At 43.3% G+C, this 26,416-nt stretch overlaps 1 protein-coding gene across 1 annotated transcript in view; it reads right to left on the bottom strand.

Moving 5' to 3' along the window:
* Positions 1 to 8,122, bottom strand: part of gabbr2 (gamma-aminobutyric acid (GABA) B receptor, 2) — a gene marked incomplete at both ends in the record, with an annotated part of 152,123 nt that extends 144,001 nt beyond the window's left edge. The window contains one exon of the mRNA XM_079176597.1: positions 7,808 to 8,122. Coding sequence (XP_079032723.1) covers positions 7,808 to 8,122 — 315 coding nt within the window. The remainder of the gene's footprint in view (positions 1 to 7,807) is intronic.
* Positions 8,123 to 26,416: the final 18,294 nt, after the last annotated feature.

Here is a 26,416-nt window from a genome sequence, read left to right as displayed (position 1 = left end):
GAAAGAGCTTTCTATGAGCGGGGCACACATTTTAAACGTCAATATCGCTATTGATCACGTTCATTTAGTTGAGCGAAGCCAAAATCGTGACAGTGATTAATATTCGGTTGATTGTGCAGAACTAATTCTGAAACCACTTCCAACCAAAATTTTAAAAACGTACTTTCTAAAACTCACACCACATTTGGAAGTCAAAATGAGTGATTTTTAAGTAGTTTGCAGCAGATTAACATTCACTGAGTTAATTGTCTGTGCAAATGGCTTGGCTAGGGATCAATGGCAGCTTCATAGATGGTGCAAGGCAGACAGACGGACTGACTGACTGACTTAGTATTGCACTCAACATGGCAGCAGCCATCTTCTCAGTATTTTCAGCAGTACTGAATAAAGATGAGAGATTTTCCTCTTCATCCCAGCTCTCATCTATCGCAACTTTTAAGTTACATTTTCAGTGTTTTTCTCTACAGTTTATCTGTTCCATCTCTCCTCTCTAAACCTCCCCTATCTCGTCCTCCAAAAGTCCCCATTTTCTGCCTCCCCCACCTCGTCATCCATCCACAGCCATGTAAATCAGAGATCAGAGAAACTGTTTCTTTTTGTATGTAAATGGCAGCCAGATGCCTGTTTCGCCACCTTTTAGAGTCACTGCGCATCTAAATGACAGTCGAGTCTAAGAGAAAAGAAAGAAAAAGACGAGGAGGGGGCATGCCAACAGATGTCTCATCATAGCATCTGCTGGGCAAACACAATACGAGGACACAAAGAAAGGAAGATTACTATTTGACAATGAAAGTTTCATTTGAAAAACATAATTGATTATCACAAAGGCTTTTCCTACACGAGTGTGTCGCCTGTTTGTAATTAAAATGCAATGAATTTGGGGTAAACATGTGGAGTTTTAGATACTGTATTCATTCTTTTAGTTGAGGCACACTGCTAGAATGTATCGAAGTGTAATGACAGCAAAAAGAGATGTGCAGTAATGACAGTGACACCTTCAGCCACAGCATTCTGGTTGAAATTTCAGCAGGAGACACCCGTCCACTTGCTTGATTTTTAACAATATCAGTGTGAGGTTATTGGGTCCTTCTCCAAGAATCACATTCACCAGCCACTTAGATATTCAGTACCTTGCACACACACACACATCCAGGGCACGGAGCGTTTTCCATTCTCTCTCAACCTCCAGCAGCACTCATGCACAAACGTACATTTCGACTGCTTTGCAAGCGACCAACGGGACTTGCCTAAGGTGCTTTTGAAATTGAATTCAGCCGTTGCCTCTCTCATGCGATTAGCCCTTGACTTGGTCAGCACATCGGGCCCTGCGGGGTGACTGCACAGACATGAGATAATGCCAAAACCTCTCTCTTGCTCTATCAAATTAGCAAAATACTCGCATAAACAAGAGATTCAGTCAAACATACTGTAATCTACTCCAGGCAAATGCAAGGTGCAGGGTGGAGGAAGCCGGAAGGCTAATTTGTTTTTGTCACACTTGAACTCACATTTTGAATTTCAGTGCTCCGAATACCAATATTATATCAAACAAGGCATTGTGTTATTAACACATTAGCAAGGAGATGTTGGCCTGTGGTCAGTGTGGAGTAATGTAGCAGAGAAGAGGACAAACCTCTTGGATCAACAGGAAAGAGTGGTTACGAGGCCAGGCCTATCAAGGTAAATAAGGGATGGTGGACAAGAGAGCAACTGGTCCTGAACGCGTGTGAGACTGCACAAAGTCCATGAGGTCCACGGCGTCGTTTTCTTTTGTAAAATAAAATAAAAAAGCTTCTTAGGTCAGTTGTATATTGCCTTTATGTGAACTTTTCTTCAATTGACAATTTTCCATAATGAACATTAGATGTATTTCAAATTCCTTTATCAAATTAAATTAAGCAAACGATGAAAGCGATGAACGAAAGAGTCATAGTGCACCAGAAAAGATGGAAGGAAATCAGGAAATAAAACATTTAAATGCGTGATACAGAGAGACATCGATGTTTCTTGTCGTGTTACGCAGGTTTCAGATGATTGATGAAAATTGGTTTTAGTGAGGTAGGTCCCCATAGTGAGGGGAGGATGGATGGAGGTATTGATGTTGTATAAAAGCAATTTGATTGTGGTGCGATTCTTATTGGAACTGAACAACACTTCATGTCTAACTGCTCAAATGACCACATTGTCCTGACCTCAGGCGGTGCTGCAGGCGTGCCAACAGCCATGACCATATGTGGGAGTCTATGTGCTCTATGTGTGTGTGTGTGTGTGTGTGTGTGTGTGTGTGTGTGTGTGTGTGTGTGTGTGTGTGTGTGTGTGTGTGTGTGTGTGTGTGAAGGGAGGAGGCAGGTCTGTGTGCAGTGGTGTGTATAAAAGCATACAGTATGTGTATATATACTTCCATTCATGAATGTGCCATGTTATGCGTGTGCTGGAGTGTCATACTATCTGTTATAAAGCCAGCTTCAGGGCACATTAGAGACACTTTTAAATCGGGAAGGTTCACGTTTATGGTCGTCTTGCTCGAGCCCTCCAGGCCGCTGGCAGCCTGACTGAGACAAAGGTCAGCAATTACAGCTCGCGTTTAGTATCTTTATTAGACTGTGACCCATCTGTCTCTAATTCTGAGTGAAAATAAATTGAATAATATAAAAAATGATATCACTGACACAACAACACAAGGTCTTTTGGATCCTTTAACTGAATATGCATACCTCATTGCATACTGTAATTGCTTTTTTTATTTTATTTTTACATGGCCATTAAACTATATAGCCTTACAGAAACACAAATGGCATCACATTATGATCCAATAAGAATTAAGAGGCTGACCATTTCCTCTTCCTGCACAGAAGATGATATAATCCTATTTCGGGATCTCCATCTCATAGCCCTACACATCCCTTTCTCTCTCGCCTCTCTCTCTCCGATTCTCCCCTGAGATCCTGTTCCTTCTATGAGAAGGGCGGCTGCACATTGATCCCCACTATCTGTGTCGGGTCAGTGGATACAGCCACACTCAGCACTTTCTGCCTGGAGAGTACCCAGGCTGTCACAGGCTGCGTTTCCTTACAATGCCCGAATATTCGCCCTCTCCTAGGAGCAGTGACAGGCAATCTTTGTTGACCCCCAGGGTCAGCGCCTCAGCGCTGAATGGATGTCAGATATTAAGATAATATGTGGCATACAATATGAGACCCTGACATACAGGATGTCCACAGGCGCTGCTTCATTTGGCCTGTGTCAGATTGTTTTACGCAAAAGCTCAAAGGTGAGTTACAGCGCGTGAATCAGTGAGATCAGTAAAATCTATAAAGGCCGTAAACCATAAAGAAATGTGACTTTGCGAAAGCAAATTCTCCTCAAATCTGAACCAGCTCGTTTTGACTCAAGACTTATGCTTTGCAGCCTCCTAACACCCATTATGGTAAACCCTTTTCACTGAAAACGTAACTTCTTCTGACAAAATGACAGAACGCCTTGCGTGCGCTTCGGGGGGGGGATGCTCTTCCTCCTGTGAACGAGTGTACTGTACGGTGGTTTCAAGCTTGCCAGCATGAGCACAAATGTGACATGTTGCATCTAGAGCACAGAGGAGAGGCAGTCTGTGTGCAGTATCTCTGAACATAGGCCGCTGCTAACATAGTCTCAGGAGGCCCATAGCATTGCATGAATGGACAATCATATACTTTGAATACCCATCTCGATATTGCATCTGGGGAACTGTGCAATGGGCAAGATCTGATCTCCAACTGCAGACTCTGTGTCTTGGCTGTTGTATTGATTTGCCTTTAAAAATACATGTGTTCACTTTTATCGGACTGCCAGAATATAGGAAACATGATAGCACATCCCCTTAAAAACACATTAATTAAAGTGCAAGATCTCTTGTTCTTTTTTTAAGTGATCACAAAAGAAGATTTCATTTTTTTGGCCTTAGATGAGACTTTTCACCTACAAATATAATTTCCTATTCCACAATTGACAAGAAAAGGTGTTGGATCACTGCAGATGTTTGGCTGGTAGAGCTGTCATTTTACGGAAAGAAATACGTTGAAAACAATCGCTTGAATGTAGGAAAATGATCTTACTTCCGCTGCCTTTACAAAGCACAACTGCCGGCAGTACGAGTGAATGATTTACATGTTAGTTCTCGTTTGTTCGAACTTGATTTTTCTTTAAAAGTGACAGCTCTAATGGGTGAAATTATATAAGTCTGTTATGCCTCCAGAAGGCCTAATGAAAGGATTTAGACTTTCTCCGTCCTCTTTTCGCCCCAATTTCCTTCAATCTGTGATGCAGCAGGCCTGTTTCACAATATTATCTCCTCATCTTCAAACAGTTCTTGACTCAGTCCAGCATTAACAACATTAACAGACCTGTCTTCACAACAGAACCCCTACAGAGTATCACCATTACTGTGCTACACTAACAGTACACAAGAAGAGCAAACCTGGAATGAAAAGTGTGTATGAATCCATTCATTGATATTGATTTCTCTCATTTGGTGGGTTACCGTTTGTATCTATTGTCTGATATGTTTTTCCATAGCTGAAGAAAACACAAAAATGAATTCCACTACTCAAAGCACCTTCTTAACTATTCTGTTAAAAAGGTGTGATCTTTCCCTGAGTGGCTGCTCTCGAGGGCCTGTCACACATCCAAAGCCGGTCGGGTGAACTAGCGTAGCTTAGCCTAGAACGCTCTCACTGCCCAAAGTCTCCCTTCCATCCTCTTCCAGTCCTGCCTGTCCTCTCCAAAGCTTTGATCCCCTAAGCCTGCAGAGTTACAGTATCATTCCTCGGTTACACTAAAACCCACACTCACACATCTAGAGCTGCGGTGGAGGACCAACTCCTGCTCCAGCACTAAGCCTCCCAGTCGATATAATCCATCCTGCTTCTTTTACCTGCAATGCCCTGGGTTTAAAGCAAAGATGTATTATCATCTGCATTTTCCGCAGCCTGCCACAGCGCCTTCATTGTTGAAACATTATCTTAGGAATCCAGCTTTGCCCTGATCAAACTGGTTCCACAGCAGCCTGCATTCGATCTCCAGGCATTCTCTATTAGGACATCTGCTCCTCCTCTAGTAACTGCTTCTTTAATCCTGCAGCAACCAGCTATACCCAACCGCCTCGGCATTCAGGCCTTTTAGTGTTGGACAGCCCCCCAGTGCCTCAACATCCCCATCATCAGCACCAGCACCTCCCAGCTCTCCACACCACCAGGGGATGGACCGGGCCTGCTCGGTCTACCCATGGCTCCACCAACAGGGATAAAGGGATAAAGAGCCGCTGCTCAGGGACTGATTACTTACATCTGCCAGGCTAAATCCCGGTGCCACCACATACACGTCCACATGTGTGTACAAACAGTACAGACACACACTTGGCCAGATGCAAACGCACTGATGCATGCATTGTTTTCTGACATAAGCATGTGGTATGCAGGGAAGCTGTGTGCCTGTCAGTGTGTGTGTGTGTGTGTGTGTGTGTGTGTGTGTGTGTGTGTGTGTGTGTGTGTGTGTGTGTGTGTGTTCATCACTTTTATTCACGTGTGAGTAAAGGATTATTTGTCAATGAATGCATAATGAAGCGTGTTGTTAATAACATCACTTCACATTGCTGCTCATGTAAACATGTCAGAGGCTCCAAAAGCAATATAGTCAACATCACAGCAATAACTCTGTGCTGGGCAAAGGTCGCATCCACATGCAAATGCTCATGAGTCTTGAGACACGACAAACATTTCAGAGTGCTTCACTTGATATGAACAAACAATAATAGGCTCTCATGCCTTAAGATGTTATTGAAGTCATGTTTCTCCCGCTAAAGTCTCTGACTGTAAATATATGATAACAATATTCAGCTGCAGTAATATATTGCCATTTGCACTTCACAGTGCTCTCTGTGGTGTATTGTTGACTTTAACCATGCCAGGATGTGCCAGATGATTTCCAATGGCTTGTAATATACTGTTGCTGGCAGAGCATTTTCTTCTGAGAGTTATTAAAGCCATAGCTACCAGGCTACCACTTGGCAATGTTCCTCTTTAACACGATTCATCTAGTACTTTAACAAATACATGTCTATAAGGTCTGCAACTAACTAATGAAAAAGGAAGAGTGTCGACTGTTTATTTCAGTCTATTTTATCTGTATTTGTTATTGAGGGAGGGGCCGTATATTTTTAAGTTTACATTCCCAAAACCATGATCAGAGCTTGCATTTTCAGCAGGCCTGTATACAAAACAAAATGTCAAATACCATTAGATTGGCAGTGCCACAGTGTAATAGACAACAAAGTCATCAAATAGCACTGTTCTCATGAGTTCCCATTGATTGTCGGTATCAGAAAGCTGGCATCGCTATTAAACACTACCAGCGGGCGGATGTCAGGCTGGCCCACCGACCTCATGCTTGCAGCTCATCTTTCTCTCCCGGGGAGTAGAAAGAGAAAAAAAATCATAACTCTCATAAGAGCATATTAATCCCATGGTCTGAGCGCATGCAGCCTGTGAGGGCTTACCTCTGTCAACAGAGATTTGTGTGCTCTTGCACACACACACACACACACACACACACACACACACACACACACACCTGTGCACATACACTATACTGAATAATTGCTAGACAGGAAAATCAAAAGATTTGGATCAACCGGAGATTATAATATAAATTATAAATAGTTTTTTTTATTCTATAGTGTCAATTGATTTAAGTAGCAAGTCAATGTCATAATAACATTACAAAGGAGTTGCTGAATTGTTAAACAGATAATGTCAAACTGTCAACATCCTTACATGTTGGCATGGCAACTCTATGATGCAGCAGCTTTAAACTCCTCAACTGCATTGTGTCCTCAAAAGCCCCTCATCGCTATAGAAGGCCACTATTAGGACTGCTGGCTGATTCAAATAGTGCAATAGTGTAAACCATAGAGTGCATACCAATGCCAAATCATGCAGAGATTGAGTGATGACTAACCTTCAAGGACTTTAACTAGAGTGGTATATTATTGATGTTATTGTTCATAAACTGATGTTAATTTGCAGCTGGTACGCAGTGAGATGCAGTTCCTGACAAGGGTGCAAGGCGTCTGAAGAAATCGTACACCCAATTACCGCCATCTTCAGGCACGATGAGAAGCAGCCTTTGAATCGTTAAAAGATACACTGATTCGTGACCAAAAACATTAATAGCGCAAAACCATCTTCAGGCAGACACACAATCTTATAAAGTGAGGATAACAAAGAGACAGAAGGCAGCGTTTTAATTCTAATCCAATTGGGCGACGGGGATGAATGGCATTTGTAACATCAGACAGCCTTGACATTATGTGTCATCCGGAGTGTGCGGTAAACGACCAATATAGGGAGAGCACGAGAGAGTGCTTTTGGAGTGCCCGGGTGAGGCAGCGCCTTATGATGTCGGGTTACAAATAAAATGCACCATCAACGACAGGCGACAGCAGCGAGATAGACGAAGATAAAGAGTTAACAACGTGTTGTCATTTTTGGGGGAGAAAAGAAGAGAAAGCAGTTGACTTCTGCGCAGTGAAAAACATGCGTATCGACAAACGAGGCTGCACATATATCAAACATAACAGAACCAGCGTTTCCCCTTGGACGCACAATGTGTGGAGCGCTGCGGGGCAGAGTGCGCGCCATACACACGTTCACATTTACAAGCGCGCACACACGCACACACACACACACACACACACAAGCTATATACAAGTGTTTTAAACAAGTCAGAGACCAACAGCAGCAGTTTAGCGGAAGGATTTAGTCTGCAGGTTTACCTCGGTGTCATAGATTTTGGTGATGAGTGAGAACGAGTAATTCCTGGACTCCCGTATGTGCTGGATGGCCAGTTGGACCGCCGGCTCGATCCCCTGGCTGATGCTGCTCATCAGGGCCGACTCGTTCATGGGCATAAGAACCATAATGGGCAAGTTTTCCCCGTCCCTGGCGAACCAGCTGTTGTCCTGTCCGTGTTTGGTGCGGTCGTTACACACCTTGGCCAGGGCAGGGTGAAATAGCAAAACGGAGAGGAGCAGGCATCCCGTCGGGAGGAGCATCTCCCAGCCGCTGCAGTCCCTGCGGGCTGGAGGCATGCTACCGTGCAAGGGTGACCAAATGCGATCCCACCGTAGCCCTCACTGTTTGGGCATCGCAAATTCGAGCTCGTCCGGGATGCTTTGACGCCCGCCCGTCAAGTAAATCGTATTTCAAAACAGAGCAGACGCGAAAGCCGCAGCAGCCCCTGCAGTGGGCAAACTCGTCGTATAGATTATGACTGCAAACTGAGAAAAAATATTTCTACTCTGTAACAGTGCCTCTGTGAGAATATTCCAAGGGCGCAGAGATTCGCGTTATTGCCTTTCGGTGTCCGTCATCCAAATGATCTCCAGTCAAAACAGCCCTGTATGTCAATCCCGCCTTTCACCTTTAACTTGAGCACTTATCTGAGAAGCACAAGAATGTTCTGAAGGATGCCCCGAACAAGGAGAAGACCCCCAGTAAGTGCAGACGGGAATCAATCACTCTCTCGTTGACAGTAGCTGCGGATACAAAAATCACCTCTGAAGTAAATTCCAAGCCAAGAGCTGGCCGTGCGGGCACCCCTGCCAAATGCGTAATATGACAAGCTACGAGACAACGAAGCGGTACGGGGAAAAACGACTAAAAACAAACAGGATGAGGTTGAAAGCTTGACCGCAAAGGTCCGACGCGGAGATGTCGAGAGAGTCAGCCTTGACAGCCTGTGGGACTGGGATGCTCATCTCCGATGGTGCGTCAGAGAAGCGCTGAAGCCGCTGCTGCTGCACACCGTGCGCGCAAGAGGGAGCACTGAATGTGGAGGAGGAGGGGAAGGAGGGAGGGAGGGAGGGAGGGGAGGGGGGATACAACAGCCTGGTGGAAAGGCTGCATGGGCTTTATGCAGAGCAGACTCATCAGCGGCTTGACAGCCGAGGGTGATTTACCGGGCTTTTATGTTACAGCAGGCAGACGACGTGCATTGAACAGGCTAGTAAAAATATATAGGGCTATATATACACGTGTATAACTCTGGTGTGTTGCACGTCATACAACACAAACAAAACACTTCTTCGAGCTGTATTTTTAATGGCTCGTTATACATGCATATCCTAAGCGATGGTGTGGTGGTTCATACAGGCAGCATGGGCTTTGATTGTAGCCGTACCTGCAGCCTACTACCTGCCGAACTGCCTTTGAGCATGATAAGACATAATGGCTGGCTGTGTGCGACTCAACCCGAGGATGAAAAGAAAATCCCCACTACAGGACCAATAAAGAATATATAAATATTCAGAATCTGTATTATAGACAGGGACATAGGGATTGGGACATTTTGCATGTGCATTGATTTAGTGGTGTCATAAACAATGCCATCTAGCAAAGCAGTTAAGCAAAACGTGCCAAGAAGCAGATTGTGAAGTTCAGTTCAGACATCCCCAGGCGTCCTGTTAGAGGTGGGTCCGAGCAAAAGTTCAGTTTTACGGTAAAAGTGAACTTAATACAGACACTGGAGCTGGGGAGGCTGTATACAATTGATTTTGGTCCACTAGAAAAATCTGGAAATGTGTGGAAAAACTCTGAGCCGCGAATTGAGCTGAATTTCAGAACCACGGACAGCGAACTGTCTGGGAAGCCTCTGCGCTGTCCGCGGTGCTGTACCGCTCACGGGAGCGCCACTCCCGTTGACATGTGTACATTAGCGCATTACCTGTGCTCCCCCAAGGCAGGGTATACACATTATTATTATTGTTAAAGGATTACCTCTTCCTTTAGGCCCCCGAGGTCCAAAAAAAAAGACAGGTAATTACTCCAATAGTATGCAACACAATATACGTGGCATTGTTAACCTATTAAAACCGATTAAAAGCTGCCCTGTTTTTAGACCTTTGCATACCCATACAGAAAAGATTATAATTATGTAACTACAGGGTCTATTTTAATAATTTTGATGTTATGATAAAAGGTAACACTTGTGAGATTTGATCAGCTGTTTAAATATCAGTGTATATGTTACTGGTTAAACAGGCGTGGGAGGCGAACATAATATGATGCCAGGGGGTAACTGTTCAGCACATGTGGGAAAAGAAGACCAAACCCTTTCAAGTCATCAACTGCAACTGTATTTCAAAACAGAGGCACATTCAGTTTGACCTACGCAATTATACCACGTGCACAACTACAATCAGCGTCAAGGTGGTTCGTTTAAAAATAGTCTAAATGAAAGCCCAGATGGGCGTGTAATGGTTTTTTTTTTCCCCCACTCAGGATGAGGATAAACATGGCGCAGATCATAAAGACCGCCTTGTTACACACTGTGGATACATGGTGTCAATCGCCCACGCCAAATATTAAAACGATATAAACTTGAGGTCCAAAGTTCAGCACAGATTGCTCTTCAATTTAAAATATTACATTGACAACTATAATGTTTTATCATTATGGTGGGTAATGGCAGCGCATGCAGTGCTATTAAAATACACCCTTTAAAGGTTTGCAGACGAAATCACTCTGCTTGCTGCTATCAGAAAATGCATTATGAAAGAACCTCTGCATAGTAAACCTAAACACAAGATGATATCTGCCCCTCTGCTAATGCAATCAATTGCCTCACTCTTCATTGGGAGTTTAAAGCATAAAGTGGTCGTGATTGATGTGGCAGAGCTGACCCTCCTGGCATCTTAAAACACAGGTCATTTATCACAAGGCCAAGCAGCTCCATGCAAACAACACACAGAAGAACTCGGTGTAGCCCTAGAGGATTTCTGAAATATCTAGGTCTCTCTCTCTCTCTCTCCGACAAGCACATCCTTTATTTAAAAGATGTTCCCAAATCAGACATCTTAACTCCTTAAGGAACCCAATATGGGATGGGTCGTGTTAGTTCTGATTGATTATTGCCTTGACCCACGTTTTGATCTGGGTTCCTAATTTATTTTTACACAAATAACAAGGCAAGGAAAGTTTGCCACAATCAAAGTGAAAGTGCAAAGAGTGTGGAAGTAAAGTGAGCAAAATGCTAAAATAAAACAATGAAGCAGATCAAAAACAAAAAGTTGTATTTTATGCACTTTGTGTTCATCCACACAACACAATTCACCACACAGCTCTGTTTCTCTCTCCTCTTAGTCATCCTTCTTTTTTATTCAGAGTGGTCCAGATGAAGAAGTAGGTCAAGTTTTCATCCCATCTGTTTCTTTCGCACAAGACGACATCCCTCCCTGCTCAAAACATGTCCCCCAACATCAAGACAGCAGCCAGTTAGCAATATGTCGTACAGTACAAACGGTGTGGGCTAGGACACAGTCACAGCAGCAAACAGCAAATTAAACTTGCTCGAATGCAAGGCGAGGAAACTATATTTCAACTGGCAATGAAGAGCTCGAAAATGAGGTTGTTAATAAGCACATACTATGGTTTGTATTATAAACAGCCCTACAGATATTTTCAGGTCTCAAGGGAATGAAAGGAATCAAGGAACACCTCTAAATTGACACTATTTGTTGTTTTTTTCCAATGCAGAAATGGTACGTGTCCAGCGAAAGATTGTTGCAAATGCCCAAATTAAAATGTCCATTTCATTTCAGGTTATGAATCATTCATTAAGCATTCAATCATGGCTCTGCAATCTGCCTGTCCTCACTAAACGAGATGTCAAGCCAATATATCACCACTAATTTGAGCATACTTGTGTGGTATGAGGGGCATGCGGTAAAATAATTATATGCAGATGTTGCTACTTGAGCAATCAGAGATGGAATTATATATTATGACCATGCTCAGTGACGATGCAAATTACACAACCGCTTTTCAGGTAGCGTGAATGTGTTTATGTGACTATGTCAAATTATTTTGTCTTCTTATTCAGATGGTCTTAAAAAACATTCAGGAAACAGACTGAAGAATGACCAAGTGTTAAGCATCTGGACTGCCAAACACCTCTCAACACCACTCAATGCGGAAAAGACTCACGAGTGCATCATCCAATCCAACACACACACACACACACAGACACACACACTCACAGAGAGAGAGATGGCTGACATGGCTCTATTTAATAGAGATTAATGGGGTGGCCTGAGGACATCCCTCACCAAAACCCTGACAAGATACTTTGAATTTTAAATGCCAGGTATTCAGAATAGGTTGAATTAAAAATTATATTTCCAATGCAATCATATTTCATTGCTCAGATGCTTGGGCTCACCAATGGAACACCCACGTTAATCTTTTGTAACTCGTTTACAAAATGAGCAGGTAACTGAACAGTTGGGATAATTCATAAACTTTATGTCACTTTCTTGTGTGTATTTTTTTTTTTGTCCTCTTATGCCCACACTTAATCAGACCACTCTGCTGTTGTGATTGCTACTTCTGGAGTCTGCGTGTGGAGAAGAGATGGAAAGGTTTGCCCATTTATCCATCCACACCATCACTGATTCACTATTTAGCCGCAGTGGGCCATTATGTTGTTCTGCCATCAAGACGATTTGGTATCACATTCAACGTGCACATTATAAGATCTGCAGTATGAAAAGGTGTCGCTGTGATTTAACTAATGGTTGGTTTAGCACAAAGCCACACACAGAACAAGGTGCTGAAATAGGTTTTCACTTATCCCAGATCCACACCGTAGTTCAGTTATCTCACACATGACTCAAAACCCCAACCCAAGGACAACGGACTGTATCTTGAAATGGCACAGACAAGTAACTGTACTATACAGAAGGGAACATTCTATTATGAATATCTGAGATGCTTCTTTCCCTTGTTCTCGACACGCTTGCCCTGCCACTTACAGTGGCAGCTATTTCAATAATTGGTTTTAGAATCTGGAGTCAAAGTCCTGCGAATTCCATGCATACCAACGAGTTGAGGAGCGATTCTTGTGTTCCACGCATGGCGGAGGAGAATGCATGTTTTATGAGCTGGGAAAATATGCGAACCCTGCAGAATGTCAACTAGGAATTTTCCCATTGCGAGAGAGAAGAGGAATGCCTGTGATTGGTCTCTGTTTGTGTTGCTTGACACTGAAACTTCTTAATGAGAATTTTTTAGTTGCGATGTGAAGAAGTTTGTGCGTCTCATTTTGACACTGATCACGGACGGAACTGGTGAGAAGTCTACTAGTCAAACTTCTAAGTCTAAGCCGTTCTGCAACGTCTGTGGGATATTACGCCTCAACATGTATCTTGCTTTACCGGATGTTTTATTCAACTTAAACTGGAGGTCATGACAATGCAATGGAATTATTACAACTATGTATTATACAGCGGATTAGACTCATGGCACGCAGACTCTTTGATAACTAAAAGAACATATTCATGACAAGGAACTCACCTTGAAATGCAGGTAATAGGTAAGTTCCTCACACCTCCGCCATTTCACCATTCACTGGCTATCTACAAATAGCTACATTTAAAACACATAGAACAGTGATTAGATTTGAAATCAGGACAGTCTTCCTACAGGTTCAGGAGCACGTTGGGATGAAAAGGAACCACGGCCAACAAGTAGAGAGAGTTACCAAAAGCAACAAACCAATAAGAAAGAAAAAAGGAGAAAATTACTATTTGTATACATATAATTACTCAGTTACCTTGAATTCTTGAAGAAAACGTTGCTTTTCTCGAACGCCTCCATGCTGAACGAAGAATCAACAAAGGGAGTAAATCCTTGATGAATAGAGGTAAATGGAGGCCAGGTTTATTTTCTTTTTTTTGTGTCCTTCACTACCGTCTCCACTCCATTTTGGGATTCTCTGTTCACCGTGGAGGCATGCCAGAAAAACTAAGTTTTCTCAAGAATTCGAGGGTGAGGAAGTATTCCTTCGAGTCAAAAATTTGTCCTGAGGACAGGTCGCATGGTGCATTTCAATACACACACTACTCAGTATGCCAGAAAACGATTTAGTATGCCCCAATACATAGTATGTCAAATGCAGTATGCCAAACATACCAGGATATCATGTTTCACTTTGCAGTATGTAAGCCAGCAGGATTTTCTGCCCATTCTGACCCTCAGTCCTCTGCGCAGCAGGTATAACAACAAGAGAGACACAAGTTCAAGGTGCCATGTTATGAGGAAGTAGTGCATGTCCCAATTGAATGCATACCGCATGCAACAGTACATACTTTGTAAGCTGCAGTATGCAATCAAAGTAAAAGGAATATGTGAACGCAGTGCTAATCAGGGAAATTAAGTGAAAACACCTGTGTGGGCGCAGGGCCCCCCCTGATTCAGATAAAGTGGCATGGTTAATATTAGGTTTCTTTGTCTTTAAAGTCAGTCCATTATGTACATACCACTATTATTATTTTGGGACAATAAACATGATATTTATATCAGTGGGTGCTGCTGCTATTCCACTTTGAGGCGGTGAAAAACTAGCACACACATGTTTACATGGTACTGCTCAAAGAGGTTTAGTCACCTTTGCAAATACACAAATAACATGACATAGATGCAAAAGGGAAAAGTTGCTTGGAAACATAGCAAATTGCTTAGATAAAGCTGTGTAGCAACAATTAGCATAATAGTTACGACTGAAGCTGACTCATTTGTCAAACCAAATTAGCCAAAATAAAACACAAGGAGCTAACGTTACAGTTATAACCAATGCCTTACCTTTCTGATAAAGTCAGCTCCAGTTTGTGCCTCTTACGTCCACCATTCACTGGCTATCTACGAGTTACCGTTAGTGTTGATATGACGAATCCAAACCAAACTTTATTAAAAAAACAACACGTTTGACAATAACATAACGTCAACACTACCTCTCTTTAGAAGACACGTCCGCACTGTTCAGAGACTCTTCGATCCCTCTGAGACCAAAGTTAGTCTTGCAGAATAAAGAAGACGTTTACTGACAGATTTTTTTAACGCTTTCCTTCTCCAAAAAAAACGAATATGTTCACCGGAAATGACAATTCATTTCGGCGTATCCTCGAGCCTCGTGCGTTACAAAAGCTAGTTTAGGAGCTCATGGTTGACATTTATTTGTCAGCTTGCAGAGGCTGACAACAACTAAAGTAACGTTACAACCATCCTGAAGACTCTGTGAAGAGGAAGAGGAGGCTGTACTCATCTTCACATAATAGCTTTTGTTTTGTACATCTTTATATATATATATATACACACTGTTTAATAACAGTTCATATTACTAATGCACAACTTGGGAAACAAATAACATTTTCTTTATTTCGCCGAAAATGTAATATGTTGACATTCAGACTAGAATCTGGAAATGCATTCAAAACAGCAATAAGTGTTGTCTATGACTATGACTTACAGGGATTCTCACAGTTTTTTTGTGGAGGGGGGGGGAGTTCTGCTTTATTTATAGTGAGATTGACAGGAAGGGCAGGGTGAGATAGAGGGCATGACATACTGCAAAGGGCCTTGGGCCGCACTTGAACCCATGTCACTGCGGTCTAACTCGGTGAGCTACCAGGGCACCCCAGGGTGTTTATTTAGGGAAAAACTTAGCTTAGCTTAGCTATGTGACTTGAATGTAATTATCATTGCAAAAGTGTCAAATGCAAAAAAAAAAAAGAACAAACTATGGTTTGTGGAAAGACAGACAACAACTACGGCAAATAGAAATGAATCTGACAGCACCACAGCAGGGGACTAAGCCTCCCCAGGATTCCCAGGCCAACTATTGTGTCAGAGTGGACAGAAAATGCTCACTGCATGTTTCTGATTTAAGGGATGTCCTCTGCTGTGCACCCTAGAGAGATAATCTTAAACGGACATGCTACATTTGTCCTGGTCAGAAGAGGTTATCATAGCTCTTCTTATTCCATTCTGAAATTAAATCAAGAATATGAGAAGAGACTGTATGAAGTAGGCCACTGCCTTCAAAAGAGCTTTGGCTGCGGCTGTGCTGTGGGAGGACACTATTTTGATTACTGTCAAGTCTTAGTAATAGCAAGAACTATGTCTTACATAATCACACTTACAATGAATGTTTTCAACGTCAGCTGCAGCATAGCTGCTCTGTAGCAAGGCTGATCATTTTAGCAGCAATTCCACACGCCTGCAGGTTGAATATAACAAGATTAAAACAGAGCACATGCGCAGAATGTGTGCGTTTGTCAGGCAAATGTAAATACATACGTAGATAGATATTTTCTGAAAACATTTTGTGTGGCATGGTGGTGTACAATTGACTTGTGAGAAAACGTTGTGTGATCCACGCAAGGATTTGTGTCTGTCGTGTAAAAAAATCCTTGTATATGTATAAGAACTGCTGTCTGATTCATACTGGCTGTATACTTCACCCCACTTAATATTACAACATGTGTAAAAATATCAACCTCAATTTTAGTAATACGCACTGAAAGCTAACCACTGTCGGCTGTAGTGTTATTGTTTTGCGAGACTGATTAACCACCCTTGACATGCAGAATTATTTGCATGCATAATCTCGGACTTGGACATTTTAAATCAATTCATTTCAAACATTTCCGGATTTAAGATGATTCTGTTTCTACGCGGCGTTCAGACGTGCTCAGAGGTGGACGGGCAAGATGGAGAAAGTCTGTGGAATGCATAGTAACCTCAGGTTTGAAGAGGTTCAGTCTAAAGTCGGAAGTGACAATATGCCAATGTGTCGTCTCTATTTTCGCAGTCGGATGTCAGATCGTAAGCTCGATAATTAGGGCCTGAGGTGTCGAAAGAGCAGGGTAAAAGGGCTAGTGGAAAAGCTGGAGTCACGCTATCGCATATTAGCCCCACACTATTAATACAAGCTGTCACTCTAATTAGTGGGTATGCAGTTACAGCCTATGTACACACAAAAGCAAGCGGCAGTATACTGACTTACACAGACACACACTCCTCACATGCATGGCCATGCACAGAACATCTTGTTTAAACTGTTGCTCAAAGTGATGATACACTTTCAAGAGAGTGAAAAGAAGATAGAGCCAAGGGCGGAGAGAGCAAAAAGAAAACAGCTCGGTCCCAGAATTATTTTCTGTGTTGTTTGCAAATCCAGGACAGACACTATGATCTGAACAGGGACAGCTTTCTCACAAAGCCGGGCCTCAGAGAGCTGTCAGGCCGTTAAAATGGAAACATGTAACATGTAAAATGTATTCTTATACACTTTCATTTATGCACGGAAAATGATAAAAATGCATCCAGACAAACACGTGCATGCACACAGAATTGGGCACACGGGCCTGCACACTAACGCACACACACAACGCTGATAATTGAAAAAGACTAGCAGATACACAGTAAACTCCCCCTCTCTGCATATGCAGTCTCAATCATGTCGTAAAAACTCATGGAATGAAAATTTCTAATATCAATTATGATTGTAAAAACACATTCACACAAATGCACAGAAAATCGTGTTTAAACTGTTGTGCTCAAAGTGATGATACACTTTCAAGAGAGTGAAAATAAGATAGAGCCAAGGGCGGAGAGAGCAAAAAGTTCTACGGCGGCATTGAGGGGGAATAAGATGGAGAGATGGGGAATCATTTGCAGAAAAAGAATCTCCAGGCATTTCTGCGGGTGGAGTTTTTTTATGTTGATGCGTGCGCATGTGCGGCGGCCCCGCAGCACACGTGCCCTGAGATGGAAGGGGTTGGCGGCAGCTTTCCAAGACCTCCCACCTCAGCTCACCCCACCAACATTAATTATACACAACTCCTTCCATCCACCAGGAAAGTTAGGTGTGCGCTCTCAAGACGTTAAAAGCCACTGGATGATTTATACGTGTGAGCCGATTGGCGTGGCTCTGATAAAGATGGCTCCACGAGGTGAATGAAGAACACTCGTTGATATAGCTACCGTTTCTCCCCACCGGTGATTGCACTAATGGACACAGGAGATGCCCGGCCTCTCTGAGCTCCATTGTGAGTATTGATCAGGGATTGCTTGTGGACTGCTGACGGCGTCAACCTAATGGCTCAGCAATGTGAACTGTGGAGTGCAGTGTCAAGTCCATGCGCAGAAAACAGCTCAGTCCCAGAATTCTTTTCTGTGGACACGTTCAAATATAGAATACATGTAAAATGTATTCTTATACACTTTCATTTATGCACGGAAAATGATAAAAATGCATCCAGACAAACACGTGCATGCACACAGAATTGGGCACATGGGCCTGCACACTAACACACACACACACACGCTGATAATTGAAAAAGACTAGCACATACACAGTAAACTCCCCCTCTCTGCATATGCAGTCTCAATCATGATGTCGTAAAAAACTAATATTTTAACTAAATCCCCCCCTGAACAATAATATTCACACGAACCAGAACGCTATGTTCAGTTTTATAATACCGCTGCTTGAGCACATCATTCACAGCAGAAAGGGGATATGCAAAATATTTTTGCAGGCAGATAGCTTAACAAATGAAAGCCATGAAAGATAGATGAGGAAGTCAGTGCTTTATTCATATTTGATAGCCGGGCTTAAGATGCATTACCCAACCAGCACAACAAGCCACGAGTTGACAGTCCCAGAAATAACGAGCTTGAAGGAGCATCTGTGATGGCAGAGAGGTGTGTGTGCGTGTGTGTGTGTGTGTGTGTGTGTGTGTGTGTGTGTGTGTGTGTGTGTGTGTGTGTGTGTGTGTGTGTGTGTGTGTGTGTGTGTGTGTGTGTGTGTGTGTGTGTGTGTCGATTTTGCTGGACAGTGGCTTAGAAATGCTGCGTTACAATGTGACAGGCGGCCAGCTGTTGTCTCCTCTGCCTCGTCTTTTCATGTGCTGTACCAAAAGACGAGGAAGAGGTTCAGCATTACAGACAACTGACACTTATATGCACCCACTCAAGTCCCCGCATCCTATCCTGTATGTGTATAAATGCATCAAAGTACTCTCTGCCTTCACATTAAGGCACAAACAAATCATTCACCTCTACTGTACATCTCCAAACATTTCCCTTACTTTGCAAGCACACACACACACACACCAGTTGAGGTTTCTGTCCTCTGTGTGTGTGTGTGGCCCCAGGTGGCCCTCCCCTGATCCGGCCTGATCGGCTGATGTGGCCGGATCGATGGGCAGGCTGGCAGACTCTCTTCATTAGGAGTCCCTGGGGCCAGGCTACCTGCCACTCACTCACCGGCTTCTCTCTGGCAGCCGCTTTAATAGTCCGCTTCTGGCTGCTTCCACTCAAAAGAGTTTGTGTCTCCGTGTATTCGCCGGCATCTTTTGCGTGTTCCCTTCATGAAACATGTTGGTAGAGGAAAAAAAATCCAGTGGAAGATCTGCAGGCCCCCCAGTGACGGATATGAGGACGAGCTCTGATTCTCGGCAAGTAAAAACGGTGTACCATAATCATGTCACTCCGATTCAGAAATCAAGAGGCACAAAGACGCAATGATGAGAGAGAATGAGAGAGAAAAAAAGAGTAAAATAGACAGACAGCTCAAAGACAAGAGAATTGGATGTGAAAGCATCCACAGGTGGTGAGCAACTTAATCCATTCAGAGGGAAGAGAATGGAAATGTCTTTCTCTGTCACTGCCAAAGATGAGAAACCTGTACCGATATGTACAGTGGGTGAAAAGTAGTGTTCTTGTTAAGTCTCATGTTATTTGGTTGAAAATTACTGAAATAAATCAATTGAGGATGTGTAAATTGGATCGTCTATGTTTTAAGGAAAAATATAGTATTTGTAGCATATAACACAGAAAGAATGAAATTTAAAAGGGATCTCATATTGTATATCCATACAGTATGTTTAAGAAATCAAATTGCTCAATGGTAATTATAATTTTGAGTAGTTAATCAAAGAGCTGCGGTGGGAAACAGTTTGGAAGTAACCTAGCCAACCGTGCTGGCACATTCAGCTTCCCCCTTCAACATCGCACAAAGGTCTAATAGCTGTGGCACTCGAGCTTGATGAAAGCAGGGCGATGAAAGCAGCGTTAGGCAGCAAGAGGAGCTGGCCCCGCTCACTGCCACTCCTCCACATGTCTGCAGGTTCATTACCAGCGAGCGGGCTCAACGAGCGCAGTCCTACATGCACCATTTCCCTACCGCTTACCCGCTGAGCATTGCTCACCTGTCACTTTGGGGCACTATTATTCAAAGCACTGGGTATTTATACAGCACAGTGTGAGCACTGGCAGTTTAGCGTTCCAGGGTGAAAGGGTGGCTGACATGTGCAATTTTTTTTTTGTGCATTTAGCAGATGTTATCCAGGGAAGCTTATGTTTTGGGTTCCTTTTTCATTTATCATATTAATATCGGAATGCAACGTTATGCCACAGATTTCTACCACTGACTGACTTGTTGGGGTGCACACTCTAAAGAAGGACCTAGAGGCAGGGGGGGGGGGGGGGGGGGGGGGGGGGGTGGGGGGGCTGTATGGTACCACTGAGATCCACCCAGCATGGGTAAGTGAAGTTAGCAACCACAAGCAATTAGAGCGTCATCTGACAGTGTGAGTCTCCTGCTTCTGGTCTCTCTCTGCTGAGAGATTTCCGGAGCCCTGTGATGCTGAGCCTTATCGATCGGCACGCTGGAAAGGTCAGTGATTTGGCCCGCTGCCGGAGCCTCCCCATGCTCTGGCATTCACTGGGGCTCTGCTGCCCAACCAGGGTGGCACCGTGCGCTTAGCAAAGGGATACCCTGCTGCCTAGGGAAACGTGTAACCTTTCAGCCATCACTAGGGTTTATTCAGTGTACCTTATGCAGGGCCCCGAAGACTGTGTCACTCCCGCTCGTTATAATAACACGATCATCTCTTAGAATATATTCTTTAAGCCGATATTGACCTACAAGGAAAGGAATCGTTTGACATTTTGGGAAGTACACTTATTTTCTTCCTTGCAGAGAATTAGATGTGATTAAGAACGGTATCAATCTTCTCATTTAACTCTCGGGAAGAAAGTGAATAAGCACATTTCCCAACGGCAGCTCAACAAAATCTCAATTATCAAGGTCCAGGGTGCTTGTTGTTTCTAACGCTTTCAAGAACATCTATTGGCCTTTTGTCAGCTTTCCCAGTTCAACTCCATCACCTGACAAAGGCCATGAGATTTGGCTGAAAGCCTCCGAAACAATTAGAATGGGCCATTGTGTTTAGATTTCTTTTTTGTCAGCTAACTTCTACAACATTAGTATTCACTTAGAAAGTAAAACCACTTGTACCAATGTTGAAGGCAGTGTGACCACATCGAGAGACTTCCCATGATTAATGTCGTTTTATCAACACATGGTTAAGGCATCAGTTCACTGACTTGCATGATTAATACATGTGTATGCTGCATCAATCTAAGTTAAATTCCCATTGCCAGTTGGTTGTCTGTCTGACCAAGCACATCATCATCATCACATAGTAATGAATTATGCAGAGGCAGGGATGTTTTCTTCTCCCCAGACTTGGAGACTGCTAAAGAACTCTAAGTGCTGCCTCTCTCTTAAAAGAACATTAGCCAGTTCTCAGATGCTTGAGTTTAAAACTTGACTGCTTCTCGCTACTTTTATCCTCACCAGTTTCTCATCCACGGCCTCTGCTGCTTCAGCACATGCAACTGATAGACTACAGTGGTTCATTCTCTGGCAGGAAAATGATATTTAAAATAAATGTTTCCATTCGGAATGAACTCTGAAGAAGCTCACTGCTGCGTAAAATAAATATTGATGTAAAGGCTCATGCATGCTCAATGGTAAAATGTGGAAGACCATCACAGTTAACTTACTACACAGCTGACACTTCCTCTGCAGAGTGACGAGGTGTTTAATTCACACATGACTGCACCTTGCCACCAGCAAGGGATCTGTTCATTTGACCTGCATCACTAGCCCCCTTAAGTGAAAAAGCCCCTCAAGAGGAGGCAGAATTAAATTTAATCATACACTGTGAAAAGCAATGTCAACGTCTTTAGCGCTCCAAATCGGCAGCACGTCAAGGTGTGGGACTTATTTCATCTCCTGGGAGAGTGATGAGAAAACAGCATCAGGCCACGAGATCTCACTCGGCCATTTCTGAACAGCTAAAATGAAGTCTCCCATTGTTTCTAAATACCACAAATTCCTCTGATGTATTTGAAGATTAGGGGCACAGTATCTATAGCCTTTCAGCTAGGTTGTTAATGATCCTGCTCAGGAGTGGATGGTCCATGTTGCTCTGAGTTGAAACCACTCTCGTATCTGTTAAAGCTACTACAAGGAACTTTTGTATTGATTTTGACAGTCCCTGTGGACAAAGGTGGTAGTGTTTCTGGATCACCAAAATCCATTTTCACTGAAGCAGGATCTGACAGTCTGCCCCACTCAGTCCTGGTTGTGGTTCTCCCGTGCCTCCCTTCCCTCCAGCAATACGGCCTGGGCCTCCAGCAGCGAAGTGAAGCTCTGCTCCTGCCAGGAGGAGGAGACGCTGCTACAGGGCGCGGACCTCTCTTCCTCCTGCCGGAGCTCCGTCTGCGGGTCGAAGGCGGCAGAGAAGCCGGATCTATAGGTCCGGCCGCATCGGGCTTGTTGCTGCTGGAGGCCTGACTGGAGTCTGAGCTGAAGGACTTTCTGGTGAACCTGCGTGAATTTGTCAGATTTTGCATTGAATCTGAACCATTAGCATAAATGCCAAACATGAAGAATAACTAAGAAATAGTCAATCTTCTCACTGATGGTCTCAATTACTTATGTCGTTCATGGCATCCGTTTCATTACCAGTTTTTAAAGTTCCTCACAGTAACTTTAAATATGAAGATGGAGCCAGTAGCTGGTTAGCTTAGCTTAGCATAAAGACTAAAAACAGGGGGAAACAGCTAGCCTGGCTCTTTTCAAAGATAAAAGACAAATATGAGAGTGGTATCAATCTATTCATCTAACTCTCGGCAAGAAACCGAATAAGAATATTTCCCAAAATGCTAAGCTATTCCGCGAGTCACAACCTACTCATAAAAACAGCTCTAGGCCACCTAGACCTGAATATAAAAAATGTGTTGGAAATGATTTATAATATCTGAAAACCTGAGGTACGCTTGTCTGAACTGAAGTAAGGCTGCTCAAATGGCTTAAAAACACAAGCGTGCGAGGAAAAATAAATCAACCACGTCTCATTTTGTCCAAAGGAAATACATACGTACAGTAGATTTCCCCTGGGCTAGAGGCAGTGCATTTACCAAGCAATCAAGTAATCTGATGAAGTGAAATGAATGGGAGTGGGGTGGAATGGTTAATCGCCCGTGGAAGCATTTTATCTCGTAAGAACATATTAAAGAGGTATTCTGTCAATGTGGGCAATGTTGGGGGAGGCTGTGAAAAATCACAGTCTGCCGGAGTGTGAGTCCATGTGACTCTGGTGTTCTCTTTAGCAGAGTACATCATTTCTGCCAAACATGATTTGCTTTTAGACAAGTTTCAACATGGCATCCGGCATTAAAGTATGAAAGAATTACAGTCGAGGAACATCTGTCAGAATGTGAATGTGGAGAGGAAAGTGTGCACAAAATATAAGAAAACACAGCAGAGGGAGTTGTCTCGATTCCTATTTATATCCCAATCCATGTCATCACATTACATTAGCAATAACACACACTCAACATGTCCTGGCTCTGCCATGTCCGTTCGCTGTGGGACAAGTGTGTGCTGTGGCTGTGGCTGTCCTCTTTAATCTCACCATGGAAATGCTTGTCATAATTATATACATCAGCAGTGTGACCGTAAATATCAGACAAGATCTGCACTCTGAGATTCTGGTGTATTACATCTGCATCTGTTTTTAAATGCACTCCGAAATGTAGCTATTTAGAGTCAAATGTGTCACGTGCAACTGCCTTTATTTAGTCTAGAATTTGTCATAGAAACATAATCAAAAGAACACAGAAGCGCGCAAGAGCCTGTCAGTTGATCGAGTAGTTGAAAATCACAACAGAAACTGCTTGCTTGTAAATAGTGATCAGCCTTGATTACGAACACCTCCAACACCACAAAGAAAAAGTGGCCACTGATTATGAGCAATCTTCTAAACTAAGCTGAATAAAAAGAAAAAAAGAAAGAACAGTTGGTCGACCTACACCAAGTGCAGGTGCAACAATCAAGATGTTGTGCTAAAAGGCCAGTGGCGTCATTTTAGAATGTATTGTCTAACTTTCCCTGCGACCTCAAGAACATTTAAACCGTTTTTCACTGTATGAAAGAGAAAGTTACATCTCGAACACATGTTTGATGCCCCTGAACTAATGTTCCTCTAATTATTTATCCACGTTTAAAAATAGATTTGTTGAGTAACTGTCAAACAATATGCTGTAATCTGAACATACACCAAAAGCGTCTCTGAGATGCTGTACTGAGGCCCAGCGATGCTGCTGGTGACATGTTTGCAACAACAATGCTAACATGCAGATGTTTAGCGGGTATGATGTTTACCACTTTAGTTTGGGTGTTGGCAGCATGCCAACATGTGCTAATTACTGTTAAACACAAAGCACAACTGAGGCTGATATGTCTAGCTTTGCAGGTATTTAGTCATAAACCAGTATCGAACCCAAATTAGACAAATTAAAATGTTGGCCTGATGATGGTGCTGGAGACAAAAGTTATGGCACCATTTTTGCTCCCACAATGTATTAGATGTTAAGATAACACTCGGGGTAAGTGACAGTTTCACCTGCCGGTGGCACTACAGGGAAAGTTAGGGGATCACCAAAGTCATCATGATTTATTCTCTGGGCATCGTGGATATCTGTACTCAATCTCATGGCAATCCACCAAAAAGTTGCTGAGATATCTCAGTCTCGACCAAAGAGACCAACAAACCAAACATCATTGGCAAAGCCAATAAAAACCGTGTGTGGTTTTGAAATCAAACCACTGCACTGCAGAAGCTCAAAAATCTAATTTGTCTCGTGATCTGTGATGTTTCTCAGCTGAATCATACTCTGGAAAGCCAAGACGATGTTCCTTGACAGTTTCTGGTGAGGTCCAACTCCACTGGAAAAAAAACAGCAGGGGTAACTCGAGCCAAATAAGCAACAAGAAGGCTGCGTTTGATGCTGTATTGGCTGTTTCCCTGACGTGGATCAGCCTGATCCTACACTGAAGGCGGCTTTCAACTGTAAAAAGGCTTCAAGTCAAGGCATGTCTACGAAATCAGCTGAGTGCGTCGTTTGTATAAAATGATTCATTCCATGCTTACTGTGCTCGACTGTTATTCTTACTTTTGTGTTTCACATCTCCAGTCGCATGTTTTCGTGGGACCATAATAGCCTTAACTGAATGTCTAACCTTATCTGATGCTACGTCTCTCTTGGTTTTCTTCACAACAAAATCTGTCATGTTGTCTTTATACAGTTGCACTCGGAATTCTGAAACGCCTGCAGTGTTAAAAAGCTTGGCATAGTTAGTTGCCGTTTCTCCATCGCTTCCTGGGGAGGAAAAAAAAAAAAAAACTGCCAGAATGGAAATGACATGTTCCAGCAGAGAAAACTGCAATATCGCTCGGATACGACTGATGAACTGCAGAATAGTTATGGTTACTTCAAATAATTTAGCGACCGAGTGACTACATGGAAGCCTCGCTGCTTTATTCGCTACATGATCCACCTAATCAGATGCCAGGCGGCCGCGGTGCATAAGAAATGCAACGCTATCTCTGTATCTAGGCCTCACATGTTTACTGCGCCGTCTGGAGTCCCTCCTGAAAGTGAAAGTGTGTCATCTAATGTATGCAGCCAACAGCCACTGCTCCTGAGCTCTTCTGAGTATTGGGGATTACATAAACTAAACAGACATGCCCTCCTGTCTGTCTGTGTGTGTGTGTGTGTGTGTGTGTGTGTGTGTGTGTGTGTGTTGTGTCTTCCTATGGTACCTTTCGCTCCCTGACAACTGCAGCCTGAGCATCTCCAAAGACTTGCACCGCGGGGAGCCTTATTTTTGCATTATCATTAAAGACACATACGGGGGGGCGTTGGGGACTGTAGTGCTGCATGTATGCCACACAGGATCAAACACGAGGCCGACGCTGTGTGCCCGAGATTGCAGCAACGTGCCGCGTTTCCGTGGGCGCGTTTGCTGAATTTCAGGATGTTTTACAGGCGCTATTCAGCGCCGCGTATCTCACAGGGAAAGCGCCCAGAAGATTAGGATGAGACGCTTCTAGGAGACAGCGGCATCACAGCCCTCCGCAGCGCTTCTCGTTTTCCTGGGAAGCAGCCGAGTGGTGTCTAGGCAGCATTTGTCAGAATGTGAAGATTTCTGGCAAGTTCTCCATCAGAGCATGTCATCTTGTGCGAGGGAGAGAAAAAACAGCTCGTCTCATGCGGTGTACAAATGTTTCATGCTATTTTTCTTCTTTTTTTACAGCAGTGTTGTACGCTTTAACAGCAGACATCGAATGACGCACTTTTACCTCTCCTGATATGATACAAAACTATTTATTTGGTATTTT

The sequence above is a fragment of the Pholis gunnellus genome, assembly GCF_910591455.1.
Source record: "Pholis gunnellus genome assembly, chromosome: 16".
In the NCBI taxonomy this organism is placed as follows: Eukaryota; Metazoa; Chordata; class Actinopteri; order Perciformes; family Pholidae; genus Pholis; species Pholis gunnellus.
The sequence above is the reverse complement of the archived record's forward strand: the minus strand, read 5'-3'. Positions and strand labels throughout refer to the sequence as shown.